The sequence below is a fragment of the Microcaecilia unicolor genome, chromosome 13, assembly GCF_901765095.1.
Source record: "Microcaecilia unicolor chromosome 13, aMicUni1.1, whole genome shotgun sequence".
Classification (NCBI taxonomy): Eukaryota; Metazoa; Chordata; class Amphibia; order Gymnophiona; family Siphonopidae; genus Microcaecilia; species Microcaecilia unicolor.
In genome coordinates, this window is record NC_044043.1 from 18,468,089 (window position 1) to 18,479,624 (window position 11,536).

The window sequence follows — 11,536 nt, forward strand, 5'->3', positions numbered from 1 at the left end:
CTAAAGAACTGTCTCTAAATTCTTCCTGATCATTTGATGCAAAAAACAATTTCAAATTTAATTTACGAATGAACTTTTCTGTGTCCATTCTAAATTGAAAGGGGTCATGAAACCCAGTTGGGATAAAGGAGAGGCCTCTAGTTAACACTTTCATCTCATCTGGTGTCAATATTCTATCAGAAATGTTTACCACTGCTGGTTGTGTCTTTGTGATCTTCTTTGAGGTCTTCGATTCGTGCCTCGATTGGCTTTGCCACGGTTTTTCCAAGTCTTGTTTCTTGCGTTTGAATCTTTTCTTGAATCCCCAGGATCATCATTAATGTCTTCACTACTGTGATGCAAGTGGGAAAGAGGAACCCAAACTATAGCTACGTCATGCAAGGTTCAGCGTTAGGAGTCATGGACCAAGAAAGGGATCTAGGTATCATCGTTGATAATACGTTGAAACCTTCTGCTCAATGTGCTGCTGCGGCTAGGAAAGCAAGTAGAATGTTGGGTATTATTAGGAAAGGGATGGAAAACAAAAATGAGGATATTATTCTGCCATTGTATCACTCCATGGTGTGACCGCACCTCGAGTATTGTGTGCAATTCTGGTCACCGCACCTCAAAAAAGATATAGTGGAATTAGAAAAGGTGCAGAGAAGGGCGACAAAGATGATACAGGGGATGGGACAACTTCCCTATGAGGAAAGGCTGAAGAGGCTGGGGCTCTTCAGCTTGGAGAAAAGGCGGCTGAGGGGAGATATGATAGAGGTCTATAAGATAATGAGTGGAATGGAAAGGGTCGATGTGGAGCGTCTGTTTAAGCTTTCCAAAAATACTAGGACAAGGGGACAATGAAGCTGCAGTGTAGTAAATTTAGAACAAATCGGAGGAAATTTTTCGTCAGTCAATGCATAGTTAGACTCTGGAATTCGTTGCCGGAAAAAGTGGTTCAGGCAGTTGACTTAGCAGAATTTAAAAAAGGGTTGTACAGCTTCCTGGAGGCAAAGGCCATAGAATGTTATTGAATGGACGTGGGGAAAATCCACTATTTCTGGGATGGACAGGACAAATTGTTTGTTCTTTTGGCCGCTGTCGGAGACAGGGTGCTGGGCTCAATGGACCCTTGGTCTGTCCCAGCATGGCGATGCTTATGTACAGACCGTTAAGACTGACTTCAGTGCAGGGGAAAACAGTGGAAACTATTATAAAGAATAAAATTACGGAATACACAGACGAACATGGTTTAATGGAACAGAGTCAGCATGGGTTCAGCCAAGGAAGTCTTGCCTCACCAATTTGCTTCATTTGTTTGAAAACATAAACAAACATGTGGATTAAAGCTGATGTAGTAGTGTATCTGGATTTCCAGAATGCTTTTGACAAAGTTCCTCATGAGAAACTCCTGAGACAATTAAAAAGTCATGTGATAGGAGGCAATGTCCTTCTGTGGATTGGGAATTGGTTATTGGACAGAAAACAAAGGCCAATTTTCTCAATGGAGGAGGGTGAAAAATGGAGTGCCGCAGGGCTCTGTACTGGGGCCGGTGCTATTTAACATATTTAGAAATGATCTGGAAAACGGAATGAATGAGGTGATACACAACCTCTCCACATATATTCAGAACTGTCTTACAATATCTACTTGTTATACTATTATCATGTTTTTTTATTTTCATGTTACCCAAGATCCTTTTGTTACACTAAATGTCTATTTTCTAATATATTTCCACCATTCATGATGTATTGTAAGCCACATGCAAAGAGGTGGGAAAATGTGGGATACAAATGCAATAAATAAATAAATAAAAATTAAATTTGCAGATGACACAAAACTATTCAAAGTTGTCAAAACACATGTGGGTTGTGAAAAATTGCACGAAGACCTTAGGAAATTGGAAGACTGGGCATCCAAATGGCAGATGAAATTTAATGTGGACAAATGCAAAGTGATGCACATTAGGATGAATAATACGAATCACTGATGTTACGGTCCACCTTTGCAGTCAGCACCCAAGAAAAAGATCTAGGTGTCATTGTAGACAATTCACTGAAATCTTCTGCCCAGTGTGTGCGGCAGCAGCGGCGGCCAAAAATGCAAACAGGATGCTAGGAATTATTAGAAAAGGGATGAAAATAAGACAAGAATATTATAATGCCTCTGTATCACTCCAAGGTGTCACCTCACCTCGAGTACTGCATTCAATTCTGGTCGCCTTATCTCAAAAACAATATAGCGGAATTAGAAAAGGTTCAAAGAAGAGCAACCAAAATTATAAAGCGGATGGAACTCCCATATGAGGAAAGACTAAAGAGGTTAGGGCTCTACAGCTTGGAAAAGAGGCGGCTGAAGGGGAATATGATTGAAGTCTATAAAATCCTGAGTGTTGAACGGGTAGAAGTGAATCGATTTTTCACTCTTTCAAAAATTACAAATATCAGGGGACACTCAATTAAATTACCTGGAAATACTTTTAAAACAAATAGGAGAAAATATTTGTCACTCAAAGAATATAGTTAAGCTCTTTGCTGGAGGATGTGGTAACAGTGGTTTGCGTATCTGGGTTTAAAAAAAAGGTTTGGAAAAGTTCCTGGAGGAAAAGTCCATAGTCTGTTATTGAGATGGACATGGGGGAAGCCACTGCTTGCCCCGGGATTGGTAGAATGGAATGTTGCTATTAACTGGGTTTCTGCCAGGTACTTGTGGCCTAGATTAGCCACTGTTGGAAGCAGGATACTGGACTAGATGGACCACTGGTCTAACCCAGTATGGCTATTCTTATGTTCTTCAAAGTACCTTCATCTGCTAGTAGGAAGGGGTCTGAACCATCTGCTGTGAACAGGTCTAGCAGAAATAAAGGAACCATTTTTATTTACATTTCTGCTGTATTGTACTGCTTACAGAAACTGACATCTTGGGACTTCCATTTCAGCTTCTGGTCCTTTATTCTGTAACTGGTAAGAGTCAGTGAGCTTTAATTAGAGTGTACCCATCACAGCACTTTTTTTTAATGGTCTCTGTCATTTGGAACTCCCTCCCTTTACTAGAGGGGAATTATCCATAAAACAATTTAAGCCCAAAGTGAAGAACTAGCTATTTCAAAAGCCATTGGAGTTAAATATAATTACTTGTAATACTTGTAGTATGTTCTTTGTCCTAGCCTTTCTTTTTACTGGATTTTAGAGTATAAACTGCATTGATCTGCAATATTGCAGTTAAAGGCGATGTAGTAAGTTTTATGAACAAATAACTTGAGTAGATAGTTTTTGTTGGAACTATTGCAGTCCAGCTTATTTGTCGCTTCCAACAGAATGTGCATTGGTACTCTACTACTTACTATTTAGCATTTCTATAGCGCTACAAGGCATACGCAGCGCTGCACAAACATAGAAGACAGTCCCTGCTCAAAGAGCTTACAATCTAATAGACAAAAAATAAATAAAGTAAGCAAATCAAATCAATTAATGTGAACGGGAAGGAAGAGAGGAGGGTAGGTGGAGGCGAGTGGTTACAAGTGGTTACGAGTCAAAAGCAATGTTAAAGAGGTGGGCTTTCAGTCTAGATTTAAAGGTGGCCAAGGATGGGGCAAGACGTAGGGGCTCAGGAAGTTTATTCCAGGCGTAGGGTGCAGCGAGACAGAAGGCGCAAAGTCTACTACTATTGGAGATTCTAGATGGAATGTTGCTACTATTGAGATTCTACATGGAATGTTGCTACTACTACTACTACTATTTAGCATTTCTATAGCGCTACAAGGCGTACGAAGCGCTGCACAAACATAGAAGAAAGACAGTCCCTGCTCAAAGAGCTTACAATCTAATAGACAAAAAATAAAGTAATCAAATCCATTAATGTGTACAGGAAGGAGGAGAGGAGGGTAGGTGGAGGCGAGTGGTTACAAGTGGTTACGAGTCAAAAGCAATGTTAAAGAGGTGGGCTTTCAGTCTAGATTTAAAGGTGGCCAAGGATGGGGCAAGACGTAGGGGCTCAGGAAGTTTATTCCAGGCGTAGGGTGCAGCGAGACAGAAGGCGGGAAGTCTGGAGTTGGCAGTAGTGGAGAAGGGAACAGATAAGAAGGATTTATCCATGGAGCGGAGTGCACGGGAAGGGGTGTAGGGAAGGACGAGTGTGGAGAGATACTGGGGAGCAGCAGAGTGAATACATTTATAGGTTAGTAGAGTTGCAGCTCTGCTTTTAAGGTACAGTTCTCATTACGTATTTGTGTCCTAAGGCCAGCATTAAGAGGGTGCTAACAGGGCTTCCAAAGGCTGAAGAAAGCACAGTCCGCTTTGGGGTACCTTTCTAAGTTCTCCCTGGACAGATTTCTCTTGCAGCCACACAAGTGAAGTTACTCCCCCATGACGTAACGGACCCGGACATATAGCAAAGCTTAAAGCTTTAATTGAAACGCAGTTTACTACGCCTGCGTGCAGCTTCCCGCCATATCTCCCCCCCATAACCCCTCAGAAGTCACCGCCCCTTTCCAGTTTTATTCTTCCCGCTCTGGCGGTCAGACCCGTTGATAAATTGTTAGTGCAGCTCTCGCGTTTATTTTTTTCTTTTGTTATTTTTCTAATCTCTCTTTCTCTCAAAAATTATCAAACAATTTAATTTAGCAGCCCTCCTCTTCCCGACCATGTCGGCGAATAAACATGGATTTAAAAGCTGCTCACGCTGTACCAATAAAATGTCCCTCACAGACCCGCATGACCTGTGCGTCCACTGCCTAGGCACGACGCACTTAGACTCCAGCTGTGAGAAATGTGCAGCCATGCTCCCTCGGACAAGGCAGATAAGACATTTGAAACTGAAAGCAGTACAGGACTTACCTCAGCAGTCGGGTAAGAAAGCCAAGAGTAAAAAAACGGCACTGTGAGGAACCCCCGGAGAGTGCCTTGCCTAGCAAAAGGCAACAGTCTCTGCCACCACAACTCCAACTAGTTGTCGGTGCTCAGACTCAACCCCAGCAAGCACCATCTGCTGAGAAAAACCAGCATGGTCGTTCTGGGCACCGCAGCACTTCTTCCCCACTGCATCCTCGGCACCGGGAGCGTGCCTCTGATCAAATTCGGCACCGGGAGAGCCTTTCCCCTGGCCATAGGCACCGAGGAAGCCTTTCTCCTGCACGTCGGCACCGAAGCAGCTCCTCCTCTGCTCATCGGCACCGTCAGGACTCTTCCCACTCGCATCACAAAGCTGGCTCCTCCCACTCATCGCATCACACGGCTGGCTCCGCCCACCCTGTGCATCACAGCCACAGCTCCTCCCCTGCTTCACTCCATCAGGGTTACTCCTCCCCTCCTGAGTTGCAGACTGCTACAAAGCACTTCTCTGACACCTCTCCTCCTGCTCTGGCTCAGGCAATGCCTCTCTCTCCACAGGACAAACAGGCGATACTCTCTCCTCACCACCATTCAGGAGTTCAGACAGCAGTCTCTCCTGCGGATTTCTCCTCTATGCCACTGTCCCAATCAAACCAGGATATTCTCCATCTGCTGCGTGCTTTTTTGGCTAATCACAATCTCTCAGCTCAACAGCACCCCACGACCAGCCAGCAGCCACCACGTCCGGCGGCGGCAGGGTTTTCGCCCCCGGATCGACCAGCCCCTCGGCAGCGCTCACGCTCCGAGTCCTTTTCAGACTCTCTGGCTGCAGACAATTTTTCAGACTCTGGCTCTTCCCCACCCCCATCTCAGAGATGCTCCAGATCATCCTCTCCTGACGCCCACTCCGATCTCCTCGCGGGCTCTCCGGGTCTACCTTCTGACCCCTCTCCCCCGCTACCATCTAAATCATCTCAACCAGAGGATACTTCCTATCCAAAATTTCTCATGAAATTGGCATCAGCCTTGGATATTTCCTCCTCTTCTCAACCGGATCCCCGATCCAAAAAATTACAGGCTCTGCGCTATAAGGAGGCACCGAAAGACATTATCGCGTTACCTTTGCACGAAGTGTTGGCGGACCAGCACAAGTTAGTGTGGTCTACCCCATTAACATCTCTCCCCACCAAGAAGAGTTTGGATACAAAATACAAAGTCCAAGATACTTGGGGCTTCGGTAAACCACAACTATCTCACCACTCCATAGTGGTCCAGTCCGCCATGCGTAAACACAAAAGCTCACGAGACCATTCAAATTTTCCACCAACGAAAGACATGAAGCTCATGGATCTCATGGGTAAGAAGATGTATCAAAGCTCCATGCTCAATGCCCGCATAGGGCTTCACATCTTCCATTACACCGACTACCAATTCACCATACTAGACAACTTCTCACGAGCACTGGATTCCCTCCCTGCGACACTACAACCTCAATTCCGGCCACTGCTTCAAAATCTGGAAGAATCCGCCACCAATCTAATTAGAGCCGCCCACGACTCATATGACACGTCGGTTCGAGGGGCCTTTCCACACGCCGGTTAGCGTGGCTAAAAGCATCCGGCCTAAGGGAGGACGTTCATAACAGAGTGGCTGATGCTCCCTGCACAGGGGATAACCTGTTTGGTGACGGAGTTAAGGATATCATCGACAACATCAAACAAGATTGCACCACTCTGGACACCTTGGAAGAGGACAACATCAATCAGCCCAGGTCCTCTTTTCATCGCTCGTCCTACGGCACGCCTAAGAGGAGGTATCAACCTCGGCGACAGTACCCCTTCAATAAATACAACACAAACTACAGGTTTAACAACAAGCAACATAGACCTCAGCAGTCTAAGAAAGCATATCGTGAGCGAAGGACATCCAAACCAGCGCCCTCAACGGCGTCCAAACCCTTATCCTCTTTTTGACAAGCAGATGGCTATGCAGCTACCGGTGGGAGGTCGTCTTCAGTTTTTTGCCCCTCATTGGCCCCCTATAACATCAGACAAGTGGGTCCTCTCCATTGTCAACCAGGGGTACCTACTTCACTTTACGACCCCCCCCCACCTCTCCCCCGCATAGTCACTTCACAGGTTCCTTCGTCTCACGTCCACCTACTTCACGACGAGATTTCCCGCCTCCTGCGCATCAGGGCAATCGAACCGGTACCAGAATGTTCCCAGAATACAGGATTTTATTCCAGGTTCTTTCTTATTCAGAAGAAGAACGGCGGTTTGCGTTCTATTCTGGACTTACGCTCCCTGAACAAATTTCTAAAAAAAGAAAAGTTCCGCATGACGACTCTCCAAATGATTCTGCCACTGCTCGATCAGAACGCATGGCTCGTGTCCCTGGACCTGCAGGATGCATATCTCCACATCCCAATCCACCCAGCGTCCAGAAGTTACCTGCGTTTTCAAGTCCACTCTCACCACTATCAATTCCGAGTCCTTCCCTTCGGCCTCTCCTCAGCACCACGAGTGTTCACAAAATGTGTCATCACCATCATCGCTCACCTTCGCCAGCAAAGGGTCACGATCTTCCCTTACCTCGACGACTGGCTCATCGCGTCGCCAACTGCTCAGGAGGCCCTCCACTCTCTCGACAAGGTCACCTCACTTCTCCAGTCTCTGGGATTCCTCATCAACTTGGACAAATCTCACCTCATTCCCACGCAACATCTCGAGTTCATAGGAGCGGTCCTCCAGACCCCGCAGATGTTAGCGTTTTTGCCCCTCAACAGGGCCACACGGATTTCCATCCTCATCGCCCACCTAACCCAGGTCTCAGTCACCTCTGCCCGAACGTTACTCGTGCTTCTGGGCCACATGGCAGCTACCATTCCAGTACTTCCGCTAGCCAGGCTCCATATGAGACCCCTACAGTGGCACCTCCGGGACAAGTGGATCCAAGCTCTTCAACCGCTATCTGCAAAGATACCGCTCTCTCACAGTCTAAAGACCTCGCTGCAATGGTGGGCCCACGCCCCCCATCTCCTCCAGGGTATGCCCTTCCGGCCTCCCCTGCCGTCCGTTTATCTAACAACCGACGCCTCCAAGCAAGGGTGGGGAGCGCATCTGGGCTCCTACATGACTCAAGGACTTTGGACGCCCAAAGAAATGACATACAGTATCAACCTGCTAGAGTTGCGAGCCATCAGATTAGCGCTTCAAGCTTTTCAGCCACACCTCTCGCAACAGCGGATTCATGTGCAGACAGACAATCAGGTGGCCATGTACTATGTCAACAAGCAAGGCGGCACCGGCTCCCGACAGCTGTGCCGGGAAGCTCTACATCTCTGGCAGGTGGTCCTGAAGCTTCGGTCCACCATCTCAGCCTCCTACCTGCCTGGAGTGCAGAATACCTTGGCAGACTCACTCAGCAGGAAACTACAACTGCACGAGTGGTCACTCAAGACCACTGTTACGCAAGATCTGTTCGACAAGTGGGGTCACCCTCTCGTCGATCTCTTCGCATCCCCACTCAACGCCAAGTGTCGCAGATTCTGCTCCAAGTTTCCCAGTCAGCGCAGACTGGCAGAAGATGCCTTTCACATTCCGTGGACAGAAGGCCTCCTCTATGCATTTCCTCCAATCCCTCTCATCTCCAAGACAATCCAAAAGGCCAAGTCAGACGGAGCATCTCTGTTGTTAATAGCTCCGTACTGGCCGAGACAAGCCTGGTTCACGGCTCTCCTGAACCTCACGACATGCCCTCCACTTCCGCTGCCGCTGGAACCGGACCTTCTCACACAGCAGCAGGGCAGTCTTCTGCACCCAAACCTCGCATCCCTCCGCCTCATGGCCTGGCGGATCAGCCCCACTCCGGCCTGATGTTCTCACACGGAGTGCTGAGGGTCCTCCTCGCGTCCAGGAAGGACTCTACTCTCAAGTCTTACAATGCAAAATGGCAGCGTTTCTCTAGCTGGTGTTCCGGCCATCACCTCCACCCTGCCAACGCTTCTCTCTCCCGCGTCTTGGATTACCTGCTCCATCTTTCAGAGTCACAGCTGTCTTACTCCTCCATCCGGCTCCATCTCTCAGCTCTCTCGGTGTTCCATGACCCGGTGGATGGCTTATCCCTCATGCAGCACCCTGTGGTGAAACGTTTTCTCAAAGGACTCATGCATCTCTATCCTCCCATTCGCCCTCCAACTCAGGCATGGGACCTTAACCTAGTACTCAATGCACTCACAGCCTCTCCATTTGAGCCACTTCAGTCTACCGACCTCAAATATCTCACTTGGAAAACACTGTTCTTGATCACGTTGACTTCGGCACGGCGCATCGGCGAAATCCAGGCTCTCGTCCACTATCCACCCTATACTCAACTATTACACGATAAGGCTGTGCTCCGTACTCATCCGAAGTTTCTACTGAAGGTGGTCTCACCTTCCCATCTCAATCAAATCATCATGCTGCCTACCTTCTTTCCTCCTCCACATGTTTCCGAGGACCATAAGAGATTTCATACGCTGGATTGCCTGAGAGCCCTTACCATCTACTTGAATAGAACTAAAGGCACCAATAGGCCTTCTCAATTATTCCTTTCACTCCGCTCCCCTCACTGCTCAAGGGGACTCTATCCCAGTGGATTGCGAACTGTATCACCTTATGCTACCAGCTTGCCGCAGCCACTCCCTCACAGATTCCGCATGTTACAGCTCATAATCTGAGGGCCATGGCGGCCACGAAAGCTCATCTGCAACGAACTTCCCTGCAGGATATTTGCAGAGCAGCTACGTGGTCCACTGTGCACACTTTTGTGAAACATTACTGCCTGGATACCGCTTCTGCTACTGATGCGGCGTTCGGCCAGGCGGTCCTGTCTTCTGTGTCCTGAGGCGTCAACTACCACCTCCTCCTCTCACAGGTACCAGTTTTACCTTTTTTCTTCTGTTCCTTTTACAGTACCATGTATGCCCGCAGGGGCGTCTTGTTCACCTGTTACCTGTGGAGCTGGGGAATCTTCACTTGTGTGGCTGCAAGAGAAATCTGTCCAGGAGAAATAGAAGTTGCTTACCTGTAACGGTAGTTCTCCTTGGACAGATGATCTTGCAGCCACACAATCCCTCCCAACCCTCCCTTAAGTTGCCGCTAGCTTTTTTACCAAACTGGAAAGGGGCGGTGACTTCTGAGGGGTTATGGGGGGGAGATATGGCGGGAAGCTGCACGCAGGCGTAGTAAACTGCGTTTCAATTAAAGCTTTAAGCTTTGCTATATGTCCGGGTCCGTTACGTCATGGGGGAGTAACTTCACTTGTGTGGCTGCAAGATCATCTGTCCAAGGAGAACTACCGTTACAGGTAAGCAACTTCTATTTTCTTACCTGAGGCCCAGCATGTTTAACTCCTGCCCTGATTGGTACTGTCAAAGTATAAGCAGTTTGTACTGTCATATACATAAACGCAGTGTAGAGCAGCTGCAAGGGAACGGGGTTCGCGGGAATTCCCCAATCTACATTACCTTATCATGCGGTGCAGTGCGGCACCCCCTCTTCCCTCCCACTCCCGGATCTCTCCCTCCCTCCTCCATACTGCAGTCCTCCAAATTCGCAGGCCCACCACCACCAGCGTTTGCGTCACTGACACTGATAAAAGAACTGACTGCCCAGCCTGACTCCGCCCCGGAAGCTTTCTCTGTAAGCCACTTCCGGGTTCCCGCGCAGGCGGGCCCGCTGTAAGGAGGCTTCCGGGGCAGGCACGGGTGACTATTCTTGTCCGCGCAGCCGTCGTCATCCTCGTTCATCCAGAACAAAGCAAGCATGTTGGTAGCATTTTTTATTTAATTTCACTTCTATTTTCAAACGTGCCGGCTTGTGCAGCATCGGATGTACGTAACGCAGAGGAAGTATTGGTTTCATCGGTGAGAGTCAAGGAGGTTTAATAGCCAGGAGTGGAAGTGAACCTATCTAGTCCATTGTAAGCAAGGAAGCCAATTAGGATTATCTGAGTTTCCCCTTCCCAGCGCAGCCGTCATCCCCGTTTACTCAAAACAAAGCAAGCAAACCTATGAGCTGCTGCATCCACACTGTCGGGTTTTTTTTTTTTTATTGTTGGTCCATCTTTAACAAGTGTAAAACTGTTTCATTTGGATAGGCAGTGCCTTAAAAGGTGGAGGACAAAAATTTGGGATTTTTTTTTTTTTAACTTATTGGACAGCTTTTTAATTTATGTGAAACAGGGGCGTAGCCACGGGTGGGCCTGGACGGGCCTAGGCCCACCCACTTGCCCTCCAGGCCCACCCATCCAAATCCTTCATCGCTGTCGCTGCCTTTTCTCCCGCGGCTTCCGGGAGGCAGCGATCAGCGTTACCTGTAGTGCCTGCCCTGAAATTATGCTTCTCTTCTCCCCAGGCTTCGCCCCGCTCGTTTCTTCGCTCGTCGGCAGCGCTACGCTGCGCTGCTATTCAAACAGGCAGCTCCGCTCCTCTCTGCCGCGTCCATCCGGCCCTACTAAACAGGAAGTGCATCAGAGGGCCAGATGGACGTGGCAGAGAGGAGCGGAGCTGCCTGTTTGAATAGCAGCGCAGCGTAGCGCTGCCGACGAGCGAAGAAACGAGCGGGGCGAAGCCTGGGGAGAAGAGAAGCATAATTTCAGGGCAGGCACTACAGGTAACGCTGATCGCTGCCTCCCGGAAGCCGCGGGAGAAAAGGCAGCGACAGCGATGAAGGATTTGGATGGG

General features: G+C 48.3%; 1 protein-coding gene across 3 annotated transcripts in view; it reads right to left on the minus strand.

Annotated features, from left to right (window-relative positions):
- FKBP6 (FKBP prolyl isomerase 6) overlaps window positions 1-10,459 on the minus strand; it is a 234,131-nt gene extending 223,672 nt beyond the window's left edge. For all 3 annotated transcript variants that reach the window (XM_030186098.1, XM_030186096.1, XM_030186095.1), the window contains exon 1: window positions 10,319-10,459. In XM_030186098.1, coding sequence (XP_030041958.1) covers window positions 10,319-10,387 — 69 coding nt within the window. In that variant the 5' untranslated portion in view covers window positions 10,388-10,459. The remainder of the gene's footprint in view (window positions 1-10,318) is intronic.
- Window positions 10,460-11,536: the final 1,077 nt, after the last annotated feature.